The 15,000-nt window shown below is 48.6% G+C and overlaps 1 protein-coding gene across 1 annotated transcript in view; it reads left to right on the forward strand.

Annotated features, from left to right (window-relative positions):
* The window catches only part of zswim5 (zinc finger, SWIM-type containing 5), a 62,346-nt gene that overhangs the window by 36,964 nt on the left and 10,382 nt on the right, over positions 1-15,000 (forward strand). Inside the window, exons 2-8 of the mRNA XM_063219038.1 lie at positions 2,752-3,108; positions 5,971-6,119; positions 7,610-7,760; positions 9,490-9,666; positions 10,035-10,211; positions 10,874-11,020; positions 11,913-12,050. Of these exons, the coding sequence (XP_063075108.1) occupies positions 2,752-3,108; positions 5,971-6,119; positions 7,610-7,760; positions 9,490-9,666; positions 10,035-10,211; positions 10,874-11,020; positions 11,913-12,050 (1,296 nt within the window). The remainder of the gene's footprint in view (positions 1-2,751; positions 3,109-5,970; positions 6,120-7,609; positions 7,761-9,489; positions 9,667-10,034; positions 10,212-10,873; positions 11,021-11,912; positions 12,051-15,000) is intronic.

Genomic DNA, 15,000 nt, shown 5'->3' on the forward strand with positions numbered 1-15,000 from the left:
TGTGGTAGGACTCAGCTCCACACTGCGCCGCGCCGTGCCGCGCTACCAGCAGCCTCATGCAAATCCCCCACCGCTCTAGCAGGCTTTTTTACGGCTCCCTTTGGTTAATCATTCTTAATAAAACACAAGCATTTCAGACCTTTTGCCGACGATGTGCATTTCCAGTTTTTGGGGGGGTTTTTTTTGCTGTGGAGGGGGAAAAAAAAGAAAAACACAATGAAGTAAAAGTTTAGCCTGGAAGCTATGGAAAGCCCCAGCAGTCCTCAGACCCCAGCTCCAGCTCCAGCTCAAGCTATGTTTGCATCCTGTTTCCCTCTTTTGAAGTGCGCCGCTCTGTGCCGTGAGTCATTTGCGGCACGTCGAGGTAGCTCTCTAGCGCTCCCCCTCCTCTCCGCGGTCCCCTTTATCAAAATGAAAACAGACATGGCCATAAACTCCCCCTTAATCAGATGGCTCTGTGCTTTTGGCTCAGCCTGAAAGGCCTTGGCAGTAAATTGGACGTCGGATTTCTTTTCTGAACAAAATCTGGGGAGGGGTGACGACGGGGAGGGAGAGGGAGGGTGTAGTAGGGGAGAAGGAGGAGGTGAAGGAGAAGGAGAAGGAGAAGAGGAGGAGGTGTGTGTGGGGGGGGGGTATAAGAGGAGGAGCCGTTCAGAAGAAGTCGTCTGGAAAAGCCTTTTGTGGGATTTGGCGAGGCAGCAGCCGGCTTTACCCATGCTTATTAGGCACCTCTGCCGCCATAGACATTCTTCTGTCTGTGTCTGTGTTTTGGGCGCGTGTGTGTACTGTATATGTTTGTGTGTGTACACACAGATGCGCGTGTGCTTGCTTGTTTGTTTGTGCGTGTCAGCGGGTACACACAGGCCCGCCGACAGGGTGGGGAGACAAAGCGGTATGCTGTCCCGGGCCCAGGGAGATAAATGGCCCAGAATTGGTTCCCAATTACATTTTATGTATTGGATAGGGGGCCCCTTTCAGATGGCTTTGTCCTGGGCCCAGCAAAAGCTGTCAGCGGGCCTGGGTACACATAGTGTACACACACACACACCCACATGCGCACACATACACACACACACACACACACTCACATGCGCACACATACACAAGCACACACAACATTAGTTTGGTCATATCCCAGCTCAGAGAGACCACAGGCATTGTTATCACTCTCCGCTGCGAGATGCTGAGTGAGTGAGAGTAGGTTTGCTGTCGTTGCACAGGGACCACCAGGGCCAGACAGACGACAAGATGTTCTCACTTGAGACGGCCTCCATCTGTGCCATGCCGTGTCCTGATACTGCCTCTCTGCCTCTCGCCTCGCCTTACCCTGCCGGCTCCATTATTCCTCCGTGATGATTCACACTCCGCTCTCCGTGCTCTCACTCAGTGATCGTATTGCCACGGACAAGCATACAGAAAAGAGGGAAAAGAAGAAGAAGAAAAAAAAGAAACACACACTTCTACTTTTGTTGCTTGGTGAACTTTCGATTCAGCCATCATTTCATTCTTTTTCTAGCACTGCTTTCAGAGCGCTTTTATTGGTGTGTGAAGTGTGTGTGTGTGCGGGTATGCAAGTGTGTGTGTGTGTGTGTGTGTGTGTGTGTGTGTGTGTGTGTGTGTGTGTGTGTGTGTGTGTGTGTGTGTGTGTGTGTGTGTGTGTGTGTGTGTGTGTGTGTGTGTGTGTGTGTGTGTGTGTGTGTGTGTGTGTGTGTGTGTTGTGTGCTGTCTGTGTGTGTGAGTGCTTGGCATTGTTGCTATGGTTAAAATGTGATAGAATGACCCTGCTTCGCTGGCACACACCATGACTGATTTAGCAGCCAGCGTCTCTCATGGGCTGACAAGCTTGTATGGTCCCCCTACCCCATTTCCCATCCTCCTTTGCTGCAACATCCTTCTCCCTGTGGTGATGCCATGCCATATTTCCATGTAGAAAGTTGTGCACTCATCTTCTTGCTTTAGTACCTCATCTTCTGGGGTTAGATGTACAGTGTCATGCTAAAGAAAAATAAGAAACAATATCAAATTTTGGCTAGTAGAATAGCTGAATGGCTAGTGACTTGGGAAAACCACTAGCCACTATGGCCAGCAAGCGAAAAAGGTAATGTCAAGCCCTGCTATGCACCTATGCACACATCACCCTGGTAGGAGTGCTGGTGTTACAGCATCTCCTGTTTGATGGCTGCTTTTCTCATTCACATGCTGAATTGCAGCGAGAGCCACCCTGCAAGACAATGCGGGGTCAAAGAGGAAGCCTGCAGGGGAAACGGTATCAGCTTTCCTAAAGTGTGTGTGTGTGTGTGTGTGCGTGTGTGCGTGTGTGCGTGTGTGTGTGTGTGTGTGTGTGTGTGTGTGTGTGTGTGTGTGTGTGTGTGTGTGTGTGTGTGTGTGTGTGTGTGTGTGTGTGTGTGTGTATTGTGTTTGTATATGTGTGTGTGCAGCATGTGTGTACACAACCAATTTTCCCAAGGGAAAAAAAGCAGAAGTCTTGGGGGGATGTAGATGGGATAGGTCAGATTACTTAATTCCTTGACAACACAAGCTCCGCCCTCGGCCACCTGTACGGCTGCCATTCAGCCGCCGCTCACCTGCAGAGTGCAGCCCAGTGAAATAGCACATGTCCATCCCCAAACATCCTCTCAATGAATCCCAAACGCATTGTTTGCTTGCTTGAATGCTTCAGACACAACAGAGCAGGTGTTTCTGGCCTCTCTATTCACCTACGTCTTCTTTTCTTTTCTCCTCTTCTCTCAGGTTTCCACCTCAGCGGCACGGTCACGGAGCCGGCGACGGCGACGGACCCCGAGGTCACGCACCGCGTGGCCATCAGCTTCGACCGCTGCAAGATCACCTCGGTGACGTGCGGCTGCGGCAACCGCGACATCTTCTACTGCGCGCACGTGGTGGCGCTCTCGCTCTACCGCATCCGCAAGCCGGAGGCGGTGAAGCTGCGGCTGCCCATCTCCGAGACGCTCTTCCAGATGAACCGCGACCAGCTGCAGAAGCTGGTGCAGTACCTCATCGCCGCGCACCACACCGAGGTGCTGCCCACCGCCCAGAAGCTCGCCGACGAGATCCTCTCCTCCAACTCGCAGATCAACCAAGTCAACGGTAAGAGGGAGCTCAGTCTTTATTACACAGGCACAAACATGCGTTTCATAAAGACATACACAAATTTGTGCAAATACACAAGCATCGATTAACTGGATTAACGGATCCTCTCCTCCAATTTGTGGATCAAACAAGTGCTCAGTAAAGCACACTCTCTTCCACCCACCCACCCACACACAAATACAAATACATTCACACACACAAACCTAACTGGACTGATGGCTCTCTGACTTGCACCACAGCAGTCGCAATGAGGGCACTGCAAGGGCTTGTTTTTAACCGCCGTCTCCCTTCACAAAAGTGTTTACGGCAATATGTCCCTAGTTGCGGGAAGTAGTGCTCGAGGGTTTTTTTGCAAGTTCTCCCGTGGGACTGGTTTACCTGTTTACCGCATTTTGGTCAGGAGGTAGAATGTGCCAACTGTGCGCTTTCGTGACAAATATATCTTGCAACAGGAACCGGTTTATGCTACCAAGTCAGTATTTAGAATTTTCTTTTCCCCCAGTGTTTTTCTCGACCTTGCCTTGTGTGTCACTGACCGGGTTTTGTCCCATTATTGTGGTTTTCACTCAAGCCTCCAGGAGGCTTCAGACGCTGCAGAGTCTCTGTGTAGTGTTCTTCAAAACATTTTCAAGACTTCAAAGTGAAAAAATAAAAAAAACAAGAGTGGAGCGCAGGGGGACCAAAAAAGGGGGTTGAAATGGAAAGAGGAAGAGCCTGGCCCTCCATTCACTCAAGAGTCTTTGACTCTCTTTCCTGTGTTTTGGGGAACAAGAGCCGACCCGAGAGGGGGCCTGCTCAGCCAACCCCTCACCCCACCTTATCTACGTCCCTTATGTGTCTGTAAATATTTGTCTGGGTGGACTCTCAAACAAGGAAGCTTTTCCCCGTGCCCAGTTGCTAGGGTGAAAAAAAACCCAGCAGGTCTGCTGCAGTATCTGGAGCCCCCTCATTAAGAGCATTTCAGGCGAAGGTGTGTGTGTGCATGTGTGTAAGTGGGGGTTGTGGTCAGACTGTCCAACCAAGCCTTAATTATGGAATTGGAATTATGAAACCTGGTTTATAGCAGAAGACTCGTAGTCGTTTTTTCTGCAAAGAAGAAGAAGAAGAAGAAGAAGAAGAAGAAGAAGCTACCTATAGGCGCCCTCCCACCTATGGACACATGTGATCTCCTGCCCCGAGGGGTGTCTCTGTCCCTCTGCCGTGGCAGATTAAAGAAACCAGAGCCGGGGCCGTAATGAGTTCCGTGGTCATTAGGAGAAAATGCTTTAATAAACCGTGCTGAAACGGTGCTCTTTTTTTATAATACGAGAACTTAATGAGGCATGTCCGAACAAGAGGCAGAAGCTGCTTTGACATCCTCCGCCATGTGCTCCGTGTGGGCTTAGCTTAGCCCAGCATGCCGCCGGTGCTGCGCGGTGCGCGGGAGGCAGGCGAGGATATGGCTTTGTGGACGCAGAGGTTACAGCGTATTATTATGCACTGCTTCCTCTCTGCTGGAGCTGCCTCTTCAGCCTCAGCCGCGGCCCCGAACCGCACTAGCACAGGTCCCTTCAAGCTAGCTGTGAGCTAGCTGACACGCAGGACGGGAATACATAAACACACAGGCACACATCATCACACCACCACACACGCACGTACATATATACTCACACATCTGTAGATGATACTCTACTCTCTACATTTACACGCACACACACACACACACACACACACACGCGCACACACACACACACACACACACACACACACACACACACACACACACACACACACACACACACACACACACACACACACACACACACACACACACACAAATATACGTACCGGTACAGCATGTGCGTGCACACAGGCACTCATACAGGTACCACACATTCATACTGTATCATCTGAGGAAATTATCTTGAGCTGTAGAGAGTCGTTCCAATCCTGTTAAGATATTATTTGTACCGCATCCTCTTATCACAAATACAATGACACACAGGGTTCAGGGACATAGCAATAACAACAGGACGTACAGCATACCTGTACACCTGGCCGCAACAGAAACACATCGGAAAGGTGAGGGGACATCATGCCAGGTTCAAGATTAACCCACTGAAATCCTTGCCGTGTTTCGGCTCTACATCTGTACTAAATTGTCTACTTACTAAGTTTGCCGAGAGGGAGAGATAGAGGGGGTGTGGTCAGTATGCTAGAGAGTTCACAATGTTCCAATACAGCTTTAACCTAAAGAGGATTGTGTGTGTGTGTGTGTGTGTGTGTGTGTGCGCGCTTGTGCGCGTGTGCGCGTTGACCATGTGGTAGCACAGAACAGGCCATCCATTCCAGCCGTTGGATCCTAATGCACTCATCCCTAAAGAATTATACCACATAAAGCCCAGAGATGAGGCCAAAATGGCCCCATAAAACGGCTCTCCGGCACCCCCTCAGTCACTCCGACTTTGCTTTAGACTATTTATGAAGGACCGCGGAGCTCACTCTGAGCAGTAAACAAACCCCCACCAGCACCACTATCTCTATCTCTATCCCCACCACAACCACCATCACAACCACCATCGCCACTACCACTACCACTACCACTACTACCAGTATCTCTATCCCCACCACAACCACCAACACAACCAACACCGCCTCCACCAGAAAACCACTTGCCAAGACAAACATATAGAAACTTTGCTGCTTGTGTACAGCTGGCTCGACTGTTTTTTATTATGCTGCTGTTGTTTCAACATTCCAAGGGGAAAGTGGTTATATTTTCACGGCAACTCAGTTACATAGAGGGACTGAATACTAAACAAAAAAAATAATTATATTCATTATATAGTTATTCATATGTTTTTTTGCTTATTTCTGCAGGTGCCCCGGATCCCACCGCTGGGGCTAGTATTGACGATGACAACTGCTGGCACTTGGACGAGGAGCAAGTCAGGGAGCAGGTCAAACAGTTCCTCTCCCAAGGCGGCTACTACGGCACAGGCAAACAACTCAACTCCATGTTTGCCAAGGTTAGTTCCCCTTTGGGTGTGTGTGCGTGCGTGCGTGCGCGTGGGCGCGCGTGTGTGCGCGCGTGTGGGTGTGTGTGTTTTTATGCGTTCGTGTGTTTGCGCGACGTGTCCATGAGTGAATGGGAAATGCTGCAAGGATCTTCCACCCATCTCAGTGCAGTGTTTGCTTTCTGTGGAAAGCGTTAAAGAACAGGGAAGTGAATATGATATTGGCCCACTGCCTTCGCTGTTAACTGACATGCATGCATGAGCAGCATTACTCTCCGTGCTGCAAACATGGCAAATGTTGCACATGAGGCATGGTGGGTGTGGAAGCACCTGGGAGCGTGGGAGAGTGTATGTATCTGTGTGTGTGTCTGTGTCTGTGTCTGTGTCTGTCTGTGTTTGTGTATTGTCCAATGATGGAGAGAGAGAGAGAGAGAGAGAGAGAGAGAGAGAGAGAGAGAATGCGTGTCAAAGTAATGCTCGATACCAAAGGTTCCATCCTGATGAATTATGAGAGCATGAAGTCCTGGGAGGCCCATTTAAATCAATGTGCTTTAATTAAATGTCATGCCGCCTCTCATTTTCCATTGCCAACGTGACAGCATGTTTTAAGCGCTTTCCACATCTTCATCTTCCTCGCATGAAATTCCATCCCTACGTATAGCTCACCTTCTTTCTTTGCGTGTGTGTGTGTGTGTGTGTGTTTGTGTGTGTGCGCGTGCGCGTGCTCGTATGCGTGTGTGTGTGTACAGGTATATGTGTGTGTATGTATATATGTGTACCGTGTATATATATGAGAGCCTGTGCACTTTGCCTGTGTCCCTAATTGCAGTCTAAAGCAGTCTAATCTCTGTTCTCTTGTATTAGATCATTAGTTCTGCTTGCTGAATCTGCATTGGTCCTCTAGATTAGCCTGTCATTGTTCTCTCTTTGGCCCATTACAATAATGAGTAGTGACACCCTAGCCTCCGTCTGACTTGCTCAGCTAGTGTGTGCATTGCAGAAGCTTAACATTTCAGGATGGGGCAATTTTCTGTGTGTATTAGTATGTTGCCTGTGCCTGTGGGTGTGGGTGTCTGTGTTTGTTTATGCGTAGCTTACCCAAGAATATATAGGCCATAATTCTGGTCTTTGTTCCAGGTTTCTAAATGGTGTGTGTGTGTGCACGCGTGCGCATGTGTGTGTTTGTGTGCGTGCGCGGCGCGGCGCGTGCGTAACAATACTGGCATACTTAAGTGTGTAAGTCCTTAAAACTCTACCAGCCTGTCAATAGCCTATTCCAAAATATTTGGAACTTGTACCTTTTTAATGCTTGCTTCTTGAGTCTAAATAAAAGTAATCAAATGTGTGCGTGTGTGTGTGTGTGTGTGTGTGTGTGTGTGTGTGTGTGTGTGTGTGTGTGTGTGTGTGTGTGAGTGTGTGTGTGTGTGTGTGTGTCTGTGTGTCTGTGTGTGTGTGTGTGTGTGTGTGTGTGTGTGTGTGTGTGTGTGTGTGTTTCTGTCCAGGTGAGGGAGATGCTTCGGATGCGCGACTCCAACGGCGCCCGCATGCTGACTCTCATCACCGAGCAGTTCATGGCCGACCCTCGCCTGTCACTATGGCGACAGCAGGGCACGGGAATGACGGACAAGTGTCGCCAGCTCTGGGACGAGCTAGGTGAGTTGGCCTGCTCGAACTGCAACGTGCTGGAACTGTGGCCTCCTCCCTACGGGGGGCCCTCTGTCCAGTATGTCCTGTCCTGTCCACTAAATAGCCAGAAAGGAAGGTTTTTATCCAGTGTGGATAAAGCCTCTATGTTTTTTTTTTAATTCTGCTCAGTTTCCAGCCATTACTTCACATCTATCTTGCAGTCCCTTTCATTTATGACCATCGATACAGCACATCATCTCGCCCAGTATACCCATTAATTGCCCAATTGTAGCATTGCTAAACGCTCTGTAATTGAACTGGGAGGATGTTGACCTCAGTACCCACTGGCTAAATGACTTTAGGAGGTCACCCGGCGTTCCGTGTGGAATTGGACGGTCGTCTCAAACGACGGTGGAAGTGGCCTGACCTCCCCCTGTGCTGTGGTGTGCTGTGTGCAACGATAGGCCGGCAGGGTCGGGCAGTGGCAACGGTGCCACTCCTGTGAGGATCCGGGGCCTGGGCCGTCGTGAAAAGGCACAGGATCAATGGGCTTTTCAAGCTCACCGCTATTGATCGGGGAGCCATTTAAAGCAGTCGATGGGAGCGCATCCTGAGGACGCTCGTTTGAAAGCTAAGCCTCGGCTGCCTCTCGCTACTCTCCGCCGAGACCAAACCCCCCTACGCTGCTGGCCAACTGAGCAGGCACTCCATCATCAATGCTATTAGCTTTCATTTAGCAAGAGAGAGCTTGCCATTTCTCCCCCCACCCCCTCATGATTACCCACCGAAAACAACCAATCCTCAGCTGTAGTTAAAGTAATCTGCGCTCCGATTGGAGGATTGGAGGAGACCCTTGTCACATTGATTACTTTGGCGGCCAATGAGTGTTGTTAGACTGGACTGGATGTGACAGCGACAGGGAGAGAGTGAACGCAGGCCAGGCCATCTGTTACCTAGCTACTGAGACGTGCCTAGTGCCATTGCCAGTTACACGGGGCTATATGAGCCAAATAGCACCTGCCAAATATCACTCTCTGCCCAAATGCACTCTGTTTGGGAAACGCGGACGTCACCAGTGCGAGTCTAGTGTATGTCAGCCTCACAGATGAAAACGTGCGTATCAGAGAAGGTTTAGTCAGTCCTGAAACTAATTCATTTATTGCTACGAATAAGCTTGTGGAGAAAAAAAACAGAAAGACCGCCCGAACAATAAGCCACTTCAAACGTTCAGGTGTAATAGGATAGATCATGGATTCTGCTTTGTCAAATAGAAAACATACAGGTAACAAGCTTGTGGATCCTTACTTCTTGTGTTACTACCTTCTGTTAGATGTTTTGGTTACACTCAACTTGACGCCGGCATCATATGTATGAAATAACAGTGTCATAATAATGTCAAAACAGTGTCTTAACACAGTCGTGAACAAGTTAAAAACATCAATGTCATAAACGTTTTATGGTCATGAAAAGTTGACACTGTTAGGGCTGTCTGTCATTAAGTGACATTTGGTACAAAGTGGTACAAAGTGATCAAATCTTTGACATTGACATAATGTTTATGACACATGAATGACTGCGTTACGGCACTAATATGACACTGTTATGTCATACGTATGACGCCGGCGTCAAGTAAAATGTTACCGATGTTTTTACGTCTAACTCATTCAGTCATTCGGCCTGGCCTTGTTCTTATTAGTTACAGAGAAACATGTTCTGTGCTCTCTAACCCCGAGTATCTCCTCCTTCTTCCCTTAAGGTGCCCTGTGGGTGTGCATCGTGCTGAACCCGCACTGCAAGAGCGAGGAGAAGGGCATGTGGCTGAAGCAGCTGAAGAAGTGGGGCGACATGGACATCTGCCCTCTGGAGGACGGCAACTACGGCAGCGAGTTGCCCAACATCACCAACGCCCTGCCGCAGAGCAATTTGGCCCAAGGTTGGTGATTAGCGCAAACGCCTCACTCGTGCTTACAGCTAAACCCTGACATAATGCCGCCCCCCTGCAGGGTGTGGCCCGTGCTCAGTCCCTCACATTACCTGAGAGGAGAGCAAGTGCATCAGGTTCATAGCCAGTCAGTGGGTTCGTAGTGCTTCCAGCAGATTATTTTGGTTTGGTTATGTGCATATACACTTAGACTTAGACTTAGACTTGAACTTTATTTCTCCCCGAGGGGAAATTCATATCCCATGTTGGTCTGTAGATAAAAAAGAGAAATAAAAAATAAAATAGATAAAAAATAAAGATGGGTGCTCGCTATGCAGATTATATGTTTTAAACGCTCTTCTTCACCTATCTCTCTACAGACTCTTTGGGCCGGCCAAGGCGGACGGTGTTCACGCGAGCGGTGGAGGCCTGCGATCTGCACTGGCAGGACAGCCACCTCCAGCGCATCATCAGCAGTGACTTCTACATCTCCCCGGCCTACCAGAGAGAGGGAGAGAGCCTCCTCTTCAACCCCCAAGGCCTGCCGCTGTGGCTGGGTAAGAATGCCAGTTCAGATTCGGGGAATCTCATGTCCTTATCGGAACCGCACATTAATTCCCCACGACCTGTGTGCCCGATTAGCCATGCTCCAGATCTGAGTTCATGAAAGGGGAAGAGGGGAAGAGAGGGAGGAAAATAAATGCAGGGGGAGAGAAAGCTTTAATAATTATGCCACAGATGGCTACGTCACACATGTCATTTGCACTTACGATCAATATATAAATTGCAGTTTAACCAGGAGAGGATTGAGCAGTGAGGTGCTTATACTCACAAGGGCTGTGCTCAAACAAAGAGGCCGGAGCTCGATAAACACACGGTGAGGCTATATTGATCTCGCAGGATGATTTGGTCTTACAGCCCACGTCATGCATGCATGTCATTAAGCACAGTTGATAGTTGGAATTCTCCAGGAGGTCTCCAGAAGTCTCTTTTCCCAGCGAGGGTCTTCCTGCAATTAACTGTAAGCCCCTTAAATTCCTCCTTTGTGGGACCGAGGAGCTTAAATTAAGATCTGGCACTGCACATGAAATGTGAGGCTTTCTCAGAGAAGACAAGAGAGGAGAAGAGAAGGAAGGGTTGGGTCAAATAGGAGGCAGAAGGGACAGCCGTGCTTTGGGTAGCAGTGGGTGCCATAAACGCCATTGTGTTTTTGTTTTAGATCATGTACCGACTGCCTGTGCACGAGTGGATGCTCTCCGTTCCCATGGTTACCCCCGGGAAGCCTTACGCCTGGCTGTGGCCATCATTAACACCTTGCGGCTTCAACAGCATCGACAGCTGGACATTTACAAGCACCAGAAGAAAGGTAACACACACACACACACACACACACACACACACACACACACACACACACACACACACACACACACACAAGCATGCCCACACACGTCCACCATCTCAAGTACACATGTCCACACACACGTCCACCATCTCAAGTACACATGTCCACACACACACACACACACACACACACACACACACACACACACACACACACACACACACACACACACACACACAGACACGCCCACACACACACACATGACCACTCATGTCCACCCACACTAGTGCACTCACACACATAGACCCATATGCCCATACACACAGACATTTTACACACTCATTTCCCACACACACACTCTTCCCACAAACCTTATCTAAGCAAAGTGGCATAAACCCTATAACCGCCATGTTCCCACAATGGGTCTCATTGTGTGGGCCATGAAAAGCCAAAGAAACTGGCCTTATCTAGCTCCATAACAAGAGACCTTTTAAAGTGATAATGCAACGCAGGCAGCATTCTTTTGATGTTTCCCTGAGTAGGTGTGTGGTGGAGCACCGGGTAGAGTTCACTTTGAAGGTTGTGTGTAATTGGTTTAGCGCTTATGGAATGCGGCCATGTGGCATGCTGAGGGCATTGTGTATTTAAAACGCCAGAGGAATCTTGTTTGTCAGTGCACAACCTTTCACTTGAACAACCATACTGGACCGTATGGCTGAGAAATGTCATTCAGTGTACTGCCCATGTAACCAGTGTTGTTGCTCACTCCGTGTGTTGTGAAGAAGAGGTCATTAAGTTTGGTTTCTTTCTTCTTTTCCTTCTTTCTTTCGTTGCTTTTCTTTCGTTGCCTCTTTCTCTCCTGCTCTTCTTCTCATTCTTTCCGTCTGTGTCTTTGCGTGTCTGTCTTACGCAGAGCTCCTCCAGAGAGGAATGACCAGCACCACGAATCTGGAGGGGTGGGTCGGCCATCCTCTGGACCCCATTGGCTGCCTTTTCGCCACTCTGACAGAGACCTGTCGGGTAGAGGATGACAACGCCATGGATACAGGAGGTACAGTATTGACTACCACCTATCCAGGAACTAGCGCTCTCTCTCTCTCTCTCTCTCTCTCTCTGTCTCTCTCTCTCTCTCTGTCTGTCTCTCTCTCTCTCTCTCTCTCTCTCTCTCTCTCTCTCTCTCTCTCTCTCTGTCTGTCTGTCTGTCTCTCTCTCTCTCTCTCTCTCTCTCTCTCTCTCTCTCTCTCTCTCTCTCTCTCTCTCTCTCTCTGCAGTGGATGATGTCTCTGCCCTGAGGCCTTGAGGGGGCAGTACACACACACACACACACACACACACACACACACACACACACACACACACACACACACACACACACACACACACACACACACACACACACACACACACACACACACATAGTGCACACATACACAGTACAGAATTCTTGTTAGCACACACAAGCTATCTGTCGCCTCTCTGTTCACACACACACATTTATTTGCTCCCAGCTCACAGGCATACAAAGCCTTCAAAGAAAGTCCTACCTGTGTCAACTCCATAAAGGCACATTAGAGCCAGCCTACCGTGGCTTTTCCCTCCTCCTCCGCCAGCAAATGGTTGGTGACTGACCATGCAAAGAAAGAAAGGCACTGGGGCCTTGGTGCTCACTCCAGTCCACACACAAAAGGGCCCACCACTAGAGTAGTGGAAGGAGCAGAGAGAGAAAAGGAGTGATGTGTGTGTGTGTGTGTGGGGTTGGGGGGGGGTGGCTGTAGAACACTATTGAAGCAGAAAAGGTCAGGCAGCCCTCACAGTGGTGTAAATGTATAAAATCAATCAGCTTTTGCATTCCATACGTCCCCTCGTAGCTTGCGCCAAATAAGGAGCTGGGAATTGTAGTGCTATTGTGCGGAGCCCACAGGGAGGCCTTTGTGCCGCGGAACAATACTGGCGAGTGGTACAATGATTGGGTTTTAGAGAGAGAGTGCGAGAGTGTGTGCGCAGCGCTCGTGTGACAATGCAAGAGGGAGATGGGAGAGATACAGAATGAGTGTGTGTTTGTGTGTTTTATATCTCCTCAGCTTTGTTTTTAGCCCGAGTCTTGTTTGTGTTTGTCTGTCTGTGTGTGTGTGTGTGTGTGTGTGCGTGTGCGTGCGTGCACCATTGAGAGTCGTCAAGCGTCTTTGTTTGACTGTCACACAGCTGGGAACAGCTGGCGTGCTGAGGGGCTGTGGTGGGTGTGGCCACACTGCCTTTTCAGCCAATGGCAGGGCCCAGGGTCACAGTACTCTGAAGAGGGCAGGACCAACAGCAGCAGTTTGAGGATGGCATCCAAATAGCAGCAAGGGGAAACAACAGTAAAGCCACCACCAACAACAACACCATTATAACCAGATGGAAATTAGCCCTTGGGCTACAATCTGGCATGTTTACATAGATGTACATGTATGTATATGTTCATTAATGTGCAATGTCCTGAACAAATAAAGTAAAGTAAAGTAAATCGCACAACTCTTACTCCTAGCGTTGAGAGAAGCTAAGAGGAACGCAAAACCAGAAGGACTGTGCTTGTGTGCGAGCGAGCGTGTGTGCTGCGCACACGTGTGTACTGCGCGAGTACGCGTGTGCTTATCCATAAATAACTGAGAAGCTTGCGTTGTGTCTTAAAAGCACTTCCCAGTACTTTCAGAAAGAGACCCAGGGAGAAACAGCATATTTTGGATGTTCACAGAGACCCAGTCTTCAGTGTGCGTTTGCATGTTTCAAAACCAGAGCTTAGTTTCCCAGACAAAAACAAATCTGTTTACAATATTTTCTTCATATGGATGATGCCTTTATATCCCAAACTAAAACCATAGCTGTGTATGGTTATAAGTACTGCTGCACCCTATTGGGAATGCAACTACTGAAGATTCATGTACGAGAGTGGGCAGCAAATCAACCACTGATTAGATTACCTGAAAACTCTTTTACAGGATCGGTATCCTTTTAAGATAGATTAGTAAAATTGTTGCGAATGGCCAGTTAAAATTATTGTGGATCCATAAAAATAGAACTATAAATGTTTTTGGTCTGGCCTCATATAATATATAAGGATTTTTTGGCCAGGGTTGGTGAAATATGCCTCAGTGCAGAAATAGAAGAAAATAGTCCTCAGTAGAGCCCTTATCCCTTTGAGGAGTACCATCACAAATATGTGATTAGAATTTTGCCCAAATGTTGAGTTCTCATTATGATGTCATAATGTCTTTGCGAGATTTGTAACACAGACGTCTATAGGAGCTGTAGAGTGTTCCAGTAAAATTCTAGAAGAACCTCTAGAAATTCCTTACTCCTCAAAGGGTTATTGTGTATTTCACGTACACTTTGTTAGGAGCACAGATGTTTTGGGGGAGACATGCAGTAAATCGTTTTTTTTAATCAATCTTTTCATGATGGAATTCAGAATCACTATAGAGCTCCACCCAAGTTGAGTTGGGTGCGCAGAGTTCTCCCTGTGCTGCTCCTGTTGTTGTTGTTGTTCTTCTCGTTCTTGTTGTTGCTGTTGATGTCGTTGAGTGTGTTTATCTATCTCTCATCTGCTGATGGGGTGCTGATGAGTTTGCTGATCCGTGACCCACCAACCCCCCATCCATCCATCCATCCATCCATCCCTAGCCCACTCCCCCATCATCCCCATCCCCTCTCCCCTTGCAGTAAGATGTGGGGATTGGCAGGAGGGGATCACTTGCCAGGGGGATTTGGTGTGCTCACTGCATGCAGGAGGCCACAGATGGTGCTGTTTTTCTCTGGCTTTTTTTTTTTTTTTTTTTTTGAACGGTGGCTTTCCCCACACTATTCCCCTTCATATGAGCCTGGCTCTCATCTCTCCCCATCAGGGATCAGGCTTCGCAAGAGAAAGATAAAGAACTGTGTCTTGGGTGCTGTATGTATGTAATGGGAGCACAGTGCTTAACCTCTGTTTACATAAGGGTACAGAGCTGGCATCATATCACTGAGCA

The sequence above is a fragment of the Engraulis encrasicolus genome, chromosome 16 (assembly GCF_034702125.1).
Source record: "Engraulis encrasicolus isolate BLACKSEA-1 chromosome 16, IST_EnEncr_1.0, whole genome shotgun sequence".
Taxonomy (NCBI): Eukaryota; Metazoa; Chordata; class Actinopteri; order Clupeiformes; family Engraulidae; genus Engraulis; species Engraulis encrasicolus.